The sequence below is a fragment of the Nylanderia fulva genome, unplaced genomic scaffold (assembly GCF_048542155.1).
Source record: "Nylanderia fulva isolate GAGA-0341 unplaced genomic scaffold, ASM4854215v1 Scaffold68, whole genome shotgun sequence".
NCBI classification, from domain to species: Eukaryota; Metazoa; Arthropoda; class Insecta; order Hymenoptera; family Formicidae; genus Nylanderia; species Nylanderia fulva.
Genome location: NW_028190786.1, coordinates 570010 through 587348, shown reverse-complemented (window position 1 = coordinate 587348; position 17339 = coordinate 570010). Strand labels below are relative to the sequence as shown.

The window sequence follows — 17339 nt, the reverse complement described above, 5'->3', positions numbered from 1 at the left end:
ATCGCTTTTGCAATATTTGAAAGATTGGAAAAGTGAATCGTCGCAAACCACCTGTACTTGTCAACTTTGCGCTTTAGAACGTTTACTAATACTTGGTCGCAAATATGCTAAACGTAAGAAGATAGAATGGCCGTCAAACGTGACGGAGAAGAAGCTTATTTTTATAGAAGTTATGTGGGTGGAAAATTTCGAGATGAGATTCAGCGAAGAAATTTCCTACTCGTTCAAACCTATGGGAGAATGCTCGAAAGCAATATTAGCTGAAAAGCAGTAAACTACAACTTTTATCGATTTGTTTAAAAAATAACGTTTCCGGATTTCTGTTTTTTTTCTATGAATGATTTTTGTAGAAAAAAAATAATTTTTCTAAATTTTTTAAAAATTATTTTGAATTTCTCAAGTCTGTATGATGGAAATGATTATAATATGGTACAAGTTTTTGGATGATCCGACTACTTCGACGAAAATTTCCGGCTAATTATATTTAAACAATACGTATATAACTTTAAATGATTAATATAAATAAAATTATTAGTTTTTTTTTTTATTATTTATATGAAGAAATTTAAACTGTACAATACATTTTTCTTTCGTAAAATTAATTATCGATTAAGTTAACGATAGCTTTTATAAAATGATACATCTAGTAAAAATATTTCTGCATTCAGGTATATACATATACACACGTACACTATAAATATAATTTTTAAATAATTTTTAACAATAATAATAATAATAACATATATTGATTTGTACATTTTTTTAAAAGCTCAGTCATTTATTTTAAAAATTAGATGCTTATCGCGTTTTAATATCAATTTCTTATAACAAGAATTATTTCTTATATATATATATATATATATATATATATATATATATTATACATTATAAATTATATATGTATATATATATAATAATTACAATTAATATATATTAAATATTATATATTATATATTATATTATATGCTTTATAATAATAAATATAATTATTATATATGTTTACGTTAGAATTTATAATGCATTATACATCGAGCTGTCAAAATAATTATATAAATTATGTCATAAAGAAATGATATAATAAAAGTATGAAAATGTTTATATTGAATTAATGTTAATTAAATAATTATAATAAGTAATTTTTAATAATAATAATAAAACATTAATATTATAATTTATACATTTTTATAAGAATTAAATATCATTTTTTACATACATATGACATATTTTTAATAATTAAATGCTCATCACGTTCTAATATTAATTTTCTTCAACAAGATATTTATTACATGTATAAGTAAAATAATTTTTATAATTAATTTGTGTTAATTTAGATAAATACAAACTTAAAGTATATGAAATTGACGTTATAGATTGAACGTTATAAATAAAAATCAAATTAAAAAATTAACAGTCTAGTTTAAACATTAAACCTAATAATACGTTATTCTGACATCTTTTTGAGCTATTTTCAACAAAATGAATAATAAATCAAAATTCTAAAAATTTATCTTAAAATTGATCTTCAAATTCATAATCGTGGGACAATATGATATATTGGAAGAATTTTATGAGTTTTCTGATTAAAATTTATACCACAATAAAAATTATTAAAAATTATTAATATCTATTACATTAAGGTATAAAATGTTTAATTATTAATTTTATTAAAATATCTAGTAAAATTTCAATAATTTTAAAATTAATTAAAAACTTAATCTTATAATATAAATTACATTAAACCGTTTTCGAAAATTTTGTAATACAATTTTACATGATAAACAAGATTCGTGTTTTCAAAAATTTAAGCGTTTTCTCGTCTAGATAATATTTAAAAAATATCTAAAATTTTGATTTCTAAATAATATAAAAGCGTATTATAATATTAACTGCAACTTGATCTGTCATCTCTGTTAATTTTTTAAGATCCTCTTTTAACAGAGCACACAAAAAACAAACCTGTTTTTCTTTTTTGTTTCTTTTCAATTAACGGAGGTATTAATAGAGCAACAAAGTATACATATCACATATGCACTTTATTATGAATATAATTAATATACAGCTAAAGTAAGCGCTCATCATTTCTTTATATATATATATATATATATATATATATATACAGGGTTTGTCCGGAAAGTAATGCGTCGCATTTTTTTAAAAAAGAATTTATTGATCGCATAGGTAAAACAACTTAAAATTGTTCGAAGTATGACCCTTCTGCGTCAATACATTTTTGCCAACGCGATTTCCATGCGTCATAAGATTTCTGGAACTCCTTGACTGGGATGCTGTTCAGGGAGGCCGTCGAAGTAGCTTGTACGTTGTCAACCGACTCGAGCTGTTGTCCTTTGAGCTCCCTTTTCAGCCGAGGAAATAAAAAAAAGTCCGCCGGAAATTGGGATTATCTGCACAGAGTTGCTTGAGTTCTTCACAAACTTCCACTCGGTGTTGCTTTTGCGCATCGGTCAACACTCTGGGCACAAGTTTTGCGCAAATCTTCCGCATGGCCAAGTCTTCCGATACAATCTCGTGAACAATCGTTTTCGGCAAGTTCAATAATTCCGACATTAAGCGAACATTCATTCGACGGTCTGAATTCAATAATTGGCGCACACGAGTCACATTGTCGTCCGTTCGCGATGTTGACGGGCGTCCTGCGCGGGCCTCGTCGGCGACCTCCTTCCGACCTTCTCTAAACATCTTGTGCCATCTGTTTGACTGCGATTTGGAAAGGCAATCGTCCCCGAAAACTTTCTTGAGCATTTCAAAAGTTTCCAGCGGCGTCTTGTCCAGCTTCACGCAAAACTTTATCGCATAGCGTTGCTCTATCGTTCTCTCCATCACAAGTTCGACGCGACCACTAAGCAGAGGTTCACAGAATAAGCCGTCCTAACCCTCCAAGCGCATGGAAACAATTGAGCGACCTACCGTTGGAAAGCTAAGGGTACCCCCCTTCCTCCCCAACCGGTCCCATCGCTCTGCGATGTATAGTCGCGTCACAAAAAAATGCGACGCATTACTTTCCGGACAAACCCTGTATATATATATATATATATATATTCTTACCTAAATCGAATTCGAATATCATAACATACTAGCGATATAAAAACAAAAACAAATCAGTCAACAATATATAATTAAATAGCTATCTATAAAGTGTGTCCATATCATACAATTGAAAGGCATAATTATAAATATGCGTCGGATAGCATGTTGAGTAAACGATGTTGTTTTTATATTGCTATTACAATTGTTACTGTGATATTCAAATTTAATTTCAATAAGAATTAAGAAATAACAAACGCTCGATTTGACTTTCCATTTAGTATTATCATAATAAAATATATATGCATTTCGTTGCTGAATATTGCAATAATAATTCTATAAGTAATATAAAAAATCAACCATCGTTTTCTCACTTTCTATTCGCCAATAAAATATAAAATATAAATTATTAATTGCTACTTAATTGAAGTGTCTGTATCAATAATAAGAGGCAGAAAGCACTGTACAGGAACCCAGTGCACTGCTTCATATTTAGGCATGCTGCGCATTATAACAGAATGATATACGTCGACTGTTTATCTGTACTGCGTGTTACATACATACGTCGCGCTAAATATAGCGTAATATATGCTAGTGTGTTTATACATGCAATGAACTAATCGTACATAATATCGTCATTGCTTGAAACATAAAGCTTCGTCTTCCGGAGAAGTCGTCTCTCCGGCATTTTCCGGTCTTCGTGAGAGACATTTTCGCTATTCGCCGATGCAAAAGCACAGCAAAGAGGTTCCAGTCACCTCAACGCATCGGTCTTGGTCACGTGGTGGTCTCCGATACTTTCCTAGAACGGCCGCCCTTCTTGTGCTTAACCGGCTCGCCGTCGTTGTCCGACTGAGACGAGTCCCTGAGCGACTTGCGACCGCGACCGACATTCCTCTCCTCATTCTCCGAACCCAGAGACTCCCGGTTCGACTTGCGGCGCTGACGCTGCGGCGGCTGGTTGTACGTGTCCATCGTTTCGCGCAGGGACTTCCGCTTCGCGTCCCAGACCATCTCCTGCCGTTGGGCAATATCGGGATATCTGTGATACAAATAAGAACGATGAGCTCGACTTCTAGCCGCTCTCATTTTGGAAATAAAAATGATATTTTGAATTTCACATTAAATCATCCAGATCAAACATGTATTAGAAATCCATGTATACACGCCACACATGGAATCACTTTTTGCTACGTTTAATACTATTGTAAGTTTGTTTGAACGTAAACATGTATTGCTAATTTTTGCTCTATTATACCTACAACACACGCACACTTATGTAGGAATCTTAATGCAAACTATACTTTTATATTAGACTTAGAATCTAGATTTAGAGAATAGTTCTTTTTTTTCGTGTTTTCTTAATCCCAGGAATTTGTGTTTATATTCATATAAAATGTATATTTTTTTATATAAAGCACATAATATGATGAATTGACAGCTGGCCTGTCATTCGAGACGGCATGAGATAAAAGTTGATAAGGAAAACTGTAATTTCGTAATTATTTCTCGTTTTTTATATGAAATTGAACTTCCCTAGGATCATTGATGTATGTATTGCAATTATAGAGAAGCGTTTTTAATTCTGTCAAATTAATGCGACAAAAAACCAGAAGTACGAAAATAATAATTGGTCGATAAAAACAAGACAAACGTGAAGGATTCCCAATAAAACGAGATAGTTACGTGTTGCAAAAGCTCAAGTTAGGTGGTTGTTTCAATCGCCAACCCTTCTTCGGCTCGTACGTCCCGATTTCCATAAAGATTTGATTGATTTCATCTGATGGCAGCTTGATAAAAGATAAGACGGCGTTGCGCTTGAGATACTGGTGCTCCGTAAATAATAATAACTGCAAAATACGTATAATTAATCTTTTCTCCTCTTGAAGTCTCAATTGCACTTCATTCAACGCAATAATCTACTGTTCTTAGATAACTCACGACGTAATCGCGAGCTTTGCACATGAGCTCGGAGAGACCACTTTGCGTAGAAAGGCTGTCCTTAGGGTAGATCAGTTCGCTGTTCACAACCCAGTTACCCTGCACCAGCACAGCCACTTGCTGCATATATTTCAGTACTGTCCTCGGATCATGTTCCGACGATAGAAACTCGCATAACGCTGCGAAGGCTATAATTTTTACTGCAAAAGAAGAAACCAACTCGTCTTATTCTATCAAATTTTTGTACGACTTAAAAATCTACTTATTAATTAAAAAATAATAGTTTTACTGGAATAAAGTGTTAAAAATTATATTCACACAATATATTAGTAATTATTTAAAAAATTATACTAAATATATATATTTTTTATGTAAAAAGGTGTTTGAGTTGCTCCCTTCAAAATATTTCTTCATTTAAAAGGAAGTATATTTTATTCTCTTCTCTTCAAATTTGATAGGAAAAGAGAAAGAGGTGTTTTCCTCACCATGTCTCATGATTATCCTGAGTTGGTCCAGCAAAGGCAAGTTTGTGATGGTGTGAAAATCTGTCTGATTATCATACTCTCGCGAGTTACATTCCTCAGGTACCAATACAGACAGATAATTCTTTGGCACTAAATTCAGGTTTACAGACTCGTCTGCTGATGGACAAAACATCTCCATCCGTGTCAACTAAAAAAAAAAAAAAAAAAAAAAAAAAAAAAAAAAAAAAAATGTGTCAAAAAATTTAAATGTAAAATTAAACAAACTTGCTTTCATAAATGAAAATACAATTTTGGTATTATCTAAAAAAAAATTAATATAAATAAAGACACATTTTACAAAATTTAAGCATAGTAGTAATTGATGTATTAATTTCTTGTATACTAAAATTTTACATGTGTGTCATTTATTTCTTTATGCTATACATCATTTACTAAATTTTTATAAATTAAAAAGACATGTCTTTGTTAATGTATAAAAGTATATCAATATATTATAATGTGCATCAATATTTACCTCAGTTTGCGTATCATAAAATGGTATATAATTCGTGTGTATCCAAGGCTCCTCCTGACTCCTCTTGGTGTGATGTTGAAAAGACTGTTCTTGCATTCTTTTCAGATTATCTGGCAGATGTTTGGCGAATGTCACTTGTACTGGCATTTCGTCCTCGTCCTTATCACCATCTATATTTTTTAACAAAAATAAATTTATTAAATTTATATTCATATTTCTTATTTGTACCTCAATTTTGAAGATTTAACACAGATTATCTAGATATATAAATTCTAGTATAAGAATTCACAGAGACTGATTTTTATTTACCTTCTCCTGTACCTTTTGCTCCATCTTTGCCTTTCTTTTCGATCTCATCTAGGTAATCGCATTGTAATTTCATATGAAGCATCCCATTCAATGGTGTGATATGCAGCTCATCATCCTGAAAGACTCCAATTGCAAAATTCGCGCACTCGGACATTGTTCGTTCCGAAGTCAATACAATTTTGTCCATCAATTCACTAAAAAAAAAAAACTAATTTTAGTAAATTTAAAATTAATACAATTTATTTAGATGTATATTAAACTCTATCAGTTTCTCAATCTATCAAGTACAGCTTTAAAATATCATTAAAAAAATATTAAATTATATTTTTACGTAAAAGTAGCCAATTAATTTTTTTTAAATATAGATATAACAAATTTTAAAAACGCTTTAATTTCTCACATGTATAATTTATCATTATCTTTTTAAATTTATAACAAAAAAATTTCCTTCAATTTTAAACAGTAAGTAGTTTATTACATTTGCTTTTTAGTTTTAGAAAAGTGAAAAAAATTACTAATAACTTTCTTTTTCACAACTATGAACTCTCCTTCCACCAGTTAATTGAAATCTTCAATCCTGAGTTAAATACCTGTTAAATATTTTATCTTCGTCTTTTTTAGATTTGTCAGCGATGAGAGCCAATTGTTTCCCCATGCTGTTATCATAAGATTGTTCATTCAACGTATCTATCGCAAACTCCATATTGATCTTCTTATTTTCAGGCTTGATAGAGGATTTCAGGATGCTAGCATTGGCGTAGCCATCAGTGACATACGCAGGATACTGCACAAGAAACAGTTTATCCCCCAGAGTCTTCGACAGGAACACAGGTATCTGAAAATAATTGCTTCTATTATTAACACATTTTTATTAAAATTTAGATGCATAATGTCTCATGCAATAAGCACGTCAAGACAAAAAAATTAATCAGAATAAAGATGAGAATGAGAAATAAACAAAGTAAACAATGCTACGTCGTAGACAATAGAACGTAAAAAGAAGAAGTAAAAAAAATAAGAAAGAAAGAAGACAGATTAAATATGCAATAAAATATGTCATATAAAAGATATGTACAATAAATATCTTTAGGAATATTATGAATAGAATAAAACGTAAACAATAAGAAATAAGAAAAGATTAAATATGCAATAAAATATGTCATATAAAAGACATGTACAATAAATATCTTTAAGAATATTATGCACGTAGATTTGATGATCTCTGTTATCGCATATAATGTCAAAAGAGATTGAAAAAATAAGATAAACTAATTTACGAAATATACTGACCTCTTTGACTACAGGATCGTTTTCCATCTTCGTGGCGTTCATCTTTATCGCTTTTCATGAAATTATTATTTTCTTTCGAAAAATCTTTAACACGCCTTGCGAAAATGCACGCCGGAATCTTTCGAATAATCTAAAATCTAACCTTAATTCGAACCTCGAAATCCGCAGCGACACTAGCACATTGACGTTTGGAATTTTTTTTACCGAATCGACTAATCAAAAGACTCCGTGTTAAACTGACCAATTGACGACGTCGACAATCGAGCGTCGCTCCTTTCGCGCGCATGCGCGAATGAACGTCATTTTTAACATTTTAACATGTGATCAACTTTAATATATTCGATAGATTTTCACTTGTATTATTAATGAACAAATATTTTTTTATTCTTATAATATATATATATATATATATATATATAATATAGAAAATATAGAAAATTAAATTTATATCCAATGTATATATATCAAAAATTATTGATGCCTCAATATTTTTGCTGAGGAAAAATTATCTCCGCAAATAACAAGATCTATTTATTGTATATATTTTCGATGACAGAATATATATATATATATATATACATCTACAGAAAATTATATATAATAATAAAATTTTATTTTGAAATTTATCATGATTATTATAAGCGCCTTTATGAAAATTTATCACTAGCTAAGTCCAAATAATTACTATAATTATTAGTGATAAATTTCTATGAGGGTTAAATTACTGTATATTATTTAATTGGACTTATTATAGTGATAAATTTATATAATTTTACTAGCTATTATATATAAAATATTGTATAAATATATATATACAATATTATAATTATATATTATTATAAAATATATATATATTATTGTTTTTTCTTATTTAGATTTTTATTTTGGATTTATTATTAAATATTAATCAGTCTACAACTTTAAAGATAGAATCAAGGAATCGATAAAGGAGCAGGAAAACGAAATATAAAAATTTTGAAATATATATATATATATATATATATATATATATATATATATACTAAAGTTGAATAATAACTTAATTTTTTTATTTGTAACATCTTTTTATTTTTCTTATTTGAATTCAGATGACAGAAGAGAGAAAGCTGCACTGATTATTGGTTTTTATTGTTACAACTACAACATTTCAACGAAATATTAATCGAATGAGTGACTAGGCGACAGGAACTCGCAGTTCCCATCTTGATATACTGATTATTTACAAAAAGACGGAGAATAAAGAACAAAAACGGCGTGCTGTACAATATCACTGTACAATCAGGTGCGTTATTGATATTCGATATATTCACATTCACAACATCATACATTTTTATTTATGACATCGCGACTTGTATTGATGACGTATTTCTTTTTTTTATATATTGTTAAAGTTTTTATTTAACATACAATTTTTTGTATCAATATCTTAACATTTTATCAATTTTATGCTCGGATAAATCTCATATATTTATTTTAAAGGTGGAAAAAATTATAATATTAAAATATTTGGATCGATATGTTTTACGGCACTTTTGATTCAAATTATTATATTTGTGCAAAAATTGAAATGTGTATTCGACAATTGATCACTTTAATTACCTAGCTTTGGCTAGTAAAGATTTACTATTTCATTAATCATTGATTTATCGTAACACTACTTATAATACACAATATAGAATCAGTTAAACATTTTGTGTAAAAAAGAATTTCTATTTTATAATTTTTTTCTCATATTTTTGTAATACTTAAACAATTGAAGTCGCGAGTCATCAATACAGCATCTCATTAAATCACCGTTGCAAGAGAAATCTCATCGATTACGCTCGTAAAAGTAATTCTCTCTCTGAAAATCGATAGATTTCTCATTATCCTATTTACATTCTGCAACATAATAACGAAAATTATGATTCTCTGGATTTTTCGATCATTCGCGAAGTACTGCGAATTTTTGCAAAAATTAACAAGAAAATATAGATATCTTATTCACAACAATATCAAAATATATAAAAAAATAATAAAAATGCCAAAATTAATGATCTGTACAAAGTATTTATGCACATTGCTATTTTTTGTACAAAAATTGTAGGATTTCGAGGGGAATTCCATCTTGTAAGCATAGTCTTATTCCTATAGTCCTATATCTTATTATTTATATTAATTAAAAAATATATTTCTTAAAAAATGCAGTCATACATTGCAATTATTTTTTAATTACAAAAGCATGGTTTTCTTACATCAATCGATTTATCTCATTATAAAAAAAAAATTATTAGGGTGATTATCGAAAAATGAGCTTACGAGATACTTCACATCTTTTGTCAACATGTTAGTATGAATAAAAGAATATTTCATAAACCATTCAATTTTTGAGTATTTCACTCTAAAAATTTTTAACGATAAATATTACAAAGAATCGATTTATGTAAGAAATTATATATAATAGTGATTCCATTTAAAAAAATAATGGTGATCTCCAAAATGCCTTTCCTTAAAATAAAACTTACGACCCTCAAAACCTTCAATTTTTGTATGAAATATTTTTTGATAGAAATTTTAATTTTCGAAAAATAACAATATGTTATATAAAATGTTATATAAAATGGGACATCTTGTATAATATTAAATAATGGAAAACAATTAAAATAATCACGATCATATATATGCGAATTTATATAAATCTATCAAAATTTATATAAATAATTTTAAGTAGCTTGTAATGTAGAATATTTTTTATACATAAATAATTTTCAAGATAAAATTTCATCAATTTTTATAATATAAAAGATTTCTCAATATTTCTTCCATTTTTTTCAACAAAATTATAAAAATATTCATATTTTTAAATAGTAGTTTTATAATAACTTCAAATCTGCAGAACTTCTCGAACGATCAAATATCATCTCCGTCAATCACTATAAATTAATTAATCGCTGACACAAAAAACTTTCATGGCATCACTACATAGTTCAACCCTTCAATCGACAATTCAATCATCATTAAAATTATATTCAATTCACTTATTAAATAAAAAACTGTTTTATAAAATGTATAATTTTCATTATGCGCTAAACTTTTTAAAATATTACAGAAATTACATATATATAAATATGTTGTTAAAAGATTAATATGGAAAAACATTGTCCAATTAATTCATTACATAAACAATTTTCGCGATTTCTTTTCTAATTATATGATAATTCTTAAACATTATTGTGTTAATATAATTTTTAAATAGCATATTTATTAGAATGCTTTATTCATCGAATACATATTAAATTGTGATTAAAAAAACGATTAAAGGGCTAACACGAGCATACAAATGAAATATCACGTCAGCGTTACAATTTACAATAATGCGAGCTCAATATGAGCCGTCGTAATAATCGACTCTCAATCTTATAAATTGGCCTATCTTATTATATTATGCCGTATTCTGTTCTAAGCGGGAGGAACTTTTGGATTCTGAATCCTAAAATGCCCTTCAGGTTTCCCTACAAGGATTTTAGAAATACCAAAGTCCATTCGTTGATTAAATCAATCCCGCAGACATCCAAAAAAAAATCGCTACATTTTATTTATACATGTTTAGGTCAGCGGCTACGAAAATTAGTTATGGGAGCAAGCAAGCGAACGATCGATTTTGTTTGTACAAGGTAGATTTAAAATCAACCCAAGCCCAAAAGGAAATTCACGGGATAAAGCTAAAATGGATCAAGTCTATTCTATTTGTAAATTTCACTTTACACGAAATCGTATTAAAAAAAAAACTTTCTAAAATATATCTTTGATCCACTTTAACTCTACCTATACCCATAAATTGGATAAAGAACGGATTGTTGCTGGTTTCGTTGTGTTGTTTCATCAGAAAAAGAGAATAATATATATATAACGCACGATGACACACAGCAGCTGCGTCTTCTCATCCATCACATACGACTAGTTTGCACTTTAGGAAAATTATATAACTACTGTTCCTCTTAATAAATAATACTTAAAGTTTTACGATTAAATTTCCTCTCGGGATCGCGCGATTTCTAGACCTACTGGAAACTGTAAATCGAGATTCGATTCGGGACTGACCAAGAATATAGATTTAGAGTAATAATTCCACAATAGGTTATAAATGGCTCAGTTGCCAGTTGCGGATTGACCAATCAGCTGACAAGTTCTTTTGCTCTAATTGATCAATCTGCAACTGTTAATTGGCATTTGCAACCTATTGTAGAATAATCCATAAGTCGTAAGCAAAGTTCACTAAACTTGAGATGGGGTTCCTTTATTCTGATTGATATTTCTCAATCCACAATCTCAATCCTAACCCGTAGTATGATTACGGCTTTACAAGTCAAGTTTGTTGAAGAAGTATGTAGAAATAGGGGAAAAAATTCGCTGAATAATCGATCGCAGGCTGACTGACTCGTATCTTCCGTAAATCAAGCCGACGTACTAATACTAGTTAATTATCCGAAATACGGCGATCTATCGACTATATTAAGTGCGCAGAAACGTACAAGGCAGAAGCTACGAGATAACTCGCTTTGTCGCACCCATGTAATCGCGGTTTCTTCGCGGTATATCAGTCTCGTGAGAAAGGCGCTCGTGGAATAAAAGAAGGCACTTCGTTCAGGCATCTTCTTCAGGCACTTTCTGATATGTCAGCTATATCAATTAAATTCCGACCCCTGTACTCTGTTCATTCCCTGAACATGTCTCTTCAATCCTTTTTTCTAACTCCAGATGGATTTTGTTCGAACTCGTGTTTTTATCACTCTTGTCTTAGCATACATCAATTCCTTATCATATTCTTCTTCTTTCGATTCTGTCAATCTCTTTCACATGTTTTCTTTTTTTGACTAGAGTCTCTTGTTTTTATCAATCTTTTTTTTTTTTACGTGTTTTGATAGATTTTCTTTTTTATTGATAATTGTTAGAGACTCTCTCAGAACAGGCTTTCGGTTCTTAATAAACGTAGATGGTCTTCAGCTGATCTTTCAGTTCGGGGGGAATGGCACAGGTATCCGACTCGGTTTTCCGTTTCACCAATCGACGCCAGCGCCCGCCCAGGTTCTTGCGGAAGCCCTTCGCGAATCCAGGCCGATGCGATGGCAAGGCGTGTACAAGAGTATCCTGTAAAACCGAAAAAAAGATCCCGTTTTATATTTGTGCCATTAATCTTTATTATAAACTGATCAATACATATATGGGATGCAAGGAGGCCATCATTTTTTGCATGTTCGCAATTTTTGCCATCATATATCTTTTTGTAACTAAACTTTAAATTAAAATGCTATTAAAATGAATTCTACTTAAAATTAACTGACGTATGTAATTTTATTAATATAATATTTTATTTCCACAAGGCTTAGTTTGTGAAGAATTTATTTTCAACCGTTTATAACTCAAAACTTTGGTATCTCAATATTTTCGCTGAGGAAAAATCGTTTCCAAAATGATCTCAGGAATCTGCGACGAATAGGTTATATGATAGATCTAGGACATACTCTATATAAAGTATGTCATATTATCAGTCATATCATATGTTCAAGATATTTAAACATAAATGTATAATATTTGAAAAATAGAACAAAATATATATATTCTTCTTTTTAAAAACTAAAAAAAAAGTTATTAAGTAGTATATTTTTATTGTTTTTAAAATGTTTATATTAAATATATACAGTTAATTATTATGTATCATATTATATCTTTGTTGAAACTGGCATAATATTACTCCATTAAAAATTTGATCTTGTGTCAATTATAAATTTAAACTAAGGCACATAGGTATATGTTTTGCGACATCTCGTTATGTAAAATTTTAATTTTATGTATCTGTTGTAGTTAGTTATACTTTTTTATCATATCTTGAATAAAACGATACGTATTTTAAAAGAAAAAAATTCATCAAGTTTAAATAAGATTCAACTAAAATTGAACGAAGGATGAAAGATTTCGTTATCTATTTAAAATTTCTTCAAATGCAAACTTTGCTAAAAGTCTTTCTCTTTTGTATTTCTTGATAGATTATAAGATTAAATATTTAGTGATTGTAATAGTTAATTGTGTCGCTTAAATAGAGTGTCTGTATTCAAATCTTGTAAAAAAGATTCCCTGGGTATTTCCTGATCTTTCAGGTTGAAATATAATGTCAGAGACCCAATTTTTAAAAAGAATTCTTTATGTTTCAATAGAATTCCCGGACCTTTTAAGGTAAAGAAAAATCTTTGGAAAAGTTTTTCAAAGGATAGTGGACACCCTGTTTGCAATCATCTAATTTGCATTATAGCTAAAATTGCGACGATTCTATCCTGCCAATATCGCAAACGGAGAATATTTTTTCAAGAAGTGAAGAATGTCTCGACAGCTGCAGCCTATTCGGGACTCGGCTGGTAAGCGGGGATACTTATATAGACGCCCACCGACGACGCTAAATTTAGCGTCAGGTCGGAGAAGCGTCAAGAGTTGCACCCATTTCACCTATGTATTTATAGATACGTTTTATCGTTTTTTATTATATCTAATGAAATAATTTTATCACGAAACAACGTAAGATCAATTACAGTTATTACTGAGAACTTAATGATACAGTATAGTGTTATCAGACTTGTTATTAAATAATAAGATCGCATTGTGTTAATATAATAAGATTATTTTCCTGAAATTTGACGATTATTTCAAGTGTCTAATTAGTGATTCTCAACCTTTTTTGCACCTCTTTCATCTCATTTCTCCCTCTCTCCCTCAATATTGACTCAAAAGTATGTAATATGCATATGCCATATGGAAGTGAAAATATTTTATTTATTCTTTAGCACATATACATTTATGCATTACTTTTGTTATCAATTTTATTTTAATGAACAAAAAATTCAGTAGAATGTCAAAATATTGTAAAATTTTAGAACTGTTTCTCTAAAACTCTAAAATTCTCCCGTAATTAAGAACTTCTAGTCTAAATAAAGTTACTGTTTTAATTTTTCGTTTCTAAATTAATTTATCTAATCTAACTCTACATGCATTTAAATTTTCTCATTGCAGAATTAATAAATTACGTGACAGCTTGTGCAATGAGGAAAAGCTCTAAAAAAGATTTTTATATTTTGTTATTTTTTACGTAATATAATATAACAGCAAAAGAAACGAATAGATTATTTAAAAAAAACAATGTCGTTGTATTCGTCGCGATCGAATCGGCTTTTCTACGTCAGGTTAGATTAGGTTAGGTTATGTTTAGTTAAAATAGTAAACGGCACTCTGCAACCAATCAGCGATCGCGGCTTGAACGGCGGGAATAATCGATCGTCTACAATGTTAGCATGAAACTATGATGGCCGCAGGTCACTGTTCCGACTATCGATTGAAGAACGGACTTCTATTTTTAGTATTATAAAGGATATGTATAAGAAAAAATTGAAATTAATAGGTAAAATATATTTTATACAAGTTTGTGTTACTAATTCTTTTTCAGAAAAAATTTAAATCAAACTTTTGGTATAAAGTCACAAAAATATATTATATATATATATATATATATATATATATATATACAATTGTTGCAAAATTTATATTTCAATTAATTTCAAGTTAATAATGCTCTAACTTCATTTAAAATTGAAGATTAAAATTTAATATATACTAATGAGAATCAAAGTTTTGTAAAGTTAGGACATCGACATCGATGCACGCATAAAAAAGTTTGTAAGACACACACATTATTGTCTTTGTCGTAAGAATAGTAAGAAAGTCGCCCTTACAGAATTTCAGCTGCGACTGCATTCGTACAACTTTCTACACTTGTGAATCTTTTTTGGATATCTCCAATCGACATCGCATGTGCTCGAGTCATTGAACAGTATAGCAGGGACAAACCAGTAAAATCTGGTAATACTGGCTCCACCGGTTAGTCGGTTAGCCGTTGCGACGGTTAGATCAACTGATAGATCGCGAGAAAGAATGATCAACTGCTGTCTATATCCGTTTTGATATCATAGTTTTCTGCATTTATGATTAGCGATCCAGTAAAACAATCGAATTAAAGAATTTAGAAACGTTTAAAAAATCTCGATGTTTTTAGATAAATTAAAAAACTTAGAAATTTGAAAAAATTAGATTTTCCTTCCTTTATTGTATTGTGTTTTACTTTTAAGCAAATAATTATAACATCAATAAATATATAGATACTTTGAAAAGAATTGATGAAAGAAATTTCCAGAATTTGAGAACCACTGAGATGATATACACACTATGTTCAAAGTTAATGCTACTGACCTAAGTTAATCTTACTGCGTAAATGGCTTAAAATACAGAAGGTACTTTAAAATGAAATCTTTTATTGTTATATCTCGCAAAAAAAATAAAAATATATTAAAATAATTTTAGCATATAATTGTATATAAGAATGTATAAAAGACCATATATATATATATCTTATCTATTATATTTTCTACATTTATATATAATCAATTTCACGACAATTTTAAAATATTAATACTAATATAATTTTGGTACATTCAAATTTTAAAGCTTTCTATTGTTATATATGAATAAATATAAGAATACTGTTTTCATCTTTTTATTTTTATGGTATTAAAATTGAAAATTAAATTAAAAATTAAATTTATTTAACCTTGTTCTAATGAAATCTGAACTCAGTATTTATATAATTACAATATGTTACAAGATTACAACAAAAAAAACAAAAGATATTTGAATATCTAAATAAACAATTAAAGATTTGATATTTTTCCATTAGTTTGGGTTAGATTATTATTCTGAATTCTCTTATTTCATATTTATCAAAAAATTATATAAAAAAACTTTCCTGTTATTTAAGAGACTATAATGTATACAATTAAAGATAGTATAATTTAAAACATGACAAATTTATCTAGGAAGAAAAAATGTATAAATTAAAATAATTTAAATATATCAATTTATAAGTAGCAACTAAGTTTCCAATGTTTGTTGTATTTTTAAAAACATATAAATATTATTCTTCATAAAAAATTGGAAATTACAAAAATAAATTGAAAAGTCTCTGATGTAACTACAAAACCAGATATGAAAATATTAATAAGAGCCAAATGCAGATATTAGAAGCAATAAAAGTCTTTAAATTCCTCTATAATTATTTTTTGAACGTTTCAATCCTTTCTTTTGGATCATCTTCAGTATATTAAAATTAATATTATGTTAGATTAATAAAAAAAATTCATACGTGTCTAGAGCCACATTCTATTCATTTTTTTTGTCAGAAACAAGAATTAAGAACCTTTTTTTTTCTTATTTTGATTGCTGGTTAGTTACATTGTTAGATCCAATGAGCCATAAACAGGTATTTTATAAGTAGAAAAGGTTATATTAGAGAGAAACTCCTATTGTGACGTGTGTATTGGAACACTTCCTATTGTGTAGGAAGAATTTGACCATAATCTTCCTTTCTTAAAAAGGCATAATTGACCGCTCTGATACAGACCGCTTACAATTAGTATCCCTTAGTTAGAGATTAGGACTCCACAATTCGTCCCACACCTCCACACTTCGAAAACAACGCATTTCCGGATCTATGTCAGTATCAACTTTCTTTCTTATTTTTTGGTTCCCCATTTATCTCTCGAGCAATTTACCTCGATTTGTGAAACACCCTGTATATTCATAGCATCGAGCAGCTAACGCGAGGGTTAACAGTTTAACAGTTGTTCAAAATAAAATAATCCTTATTTTTCCTTTCTAAAAATGGCATGTTATTGACATTGTTG

At 29.0% G+C, this 17339-nt stretch overlaps 2 protein-coding genes across 11 annotated transcripts in view; both read right to left on the bottom strand.

The window, feature by feature from the left end:
• Positions 1–3116: 3116 nt before the first annotated feature.
• Polr3E (RNA polymerase III subunit E) lies at positions 3117–7778 on the bottom strand. The gene is made up of 8 exons (XM_085488329.1): positions 7582–7778; positions 6882–7126; positions 6292–6485; positions 5983–6152; positions 5469–5655; positions 4984–5183; positions 4729–4892; positions 3117–4084 (listed from the first exon to the last, which is right to left on the bottom strand). Exons 1-8 carry the CDS (start codon positions 7621–7623, stop codon positions 3820–3822), a joined length of 1467 nt encoding a protein of 488 aa, XP_085344455.1. The 5' UTR covers positions 7624–7778; the 3' UTR covers positions 3117–3819.
• An 837-nt stretch (positions 7779–8615) lies between these two features.
• Positions 8616–17339, bottom strand: part of LOC114934125 (uncharacterized) — a 94760-nt gene continuing 86036 nt past the window's right edge. For all 10 annotated transcript variants that reach the window (XM_085488324.1, XM_085488317.1, XM_085488318.1 and 7 more), the window contains one exon: positions 8616–12708. In XM_085488324.1, the coding sequence (XP_085344450.1) occupies positions 12541–12708 (168 nt within the window). In that variant the 3' untranslated portion in view covers positions 8616–12540. The remainder of the gene's footprint in view (positions 12709–17339) is intronic.

Bases quoted from the DNA above. Each gene is read 5' to 3' on its own strand.
- Polr3E (XM_085488329.1), bottom strand. From the start codon at position 7,623: ATGAACGCCACGAAGATGGAAAACGATCCTGTAGTCAAAGAG. The intron at 6,153-6,291 runs GTAAATAAAAAT...TAAAAAATATAG, and splicing joins AGCAAAAGGTACAGGAGAAG to ATGGTGATAAGGACGAGGAC. The intron at 4,893-4,983 runs GTGAGTTATCTA...CGTATTTTGCAG, and splicing joins GCAAAGCTCGCGATTACGTC to TTATTATTATTTACGGAGCA.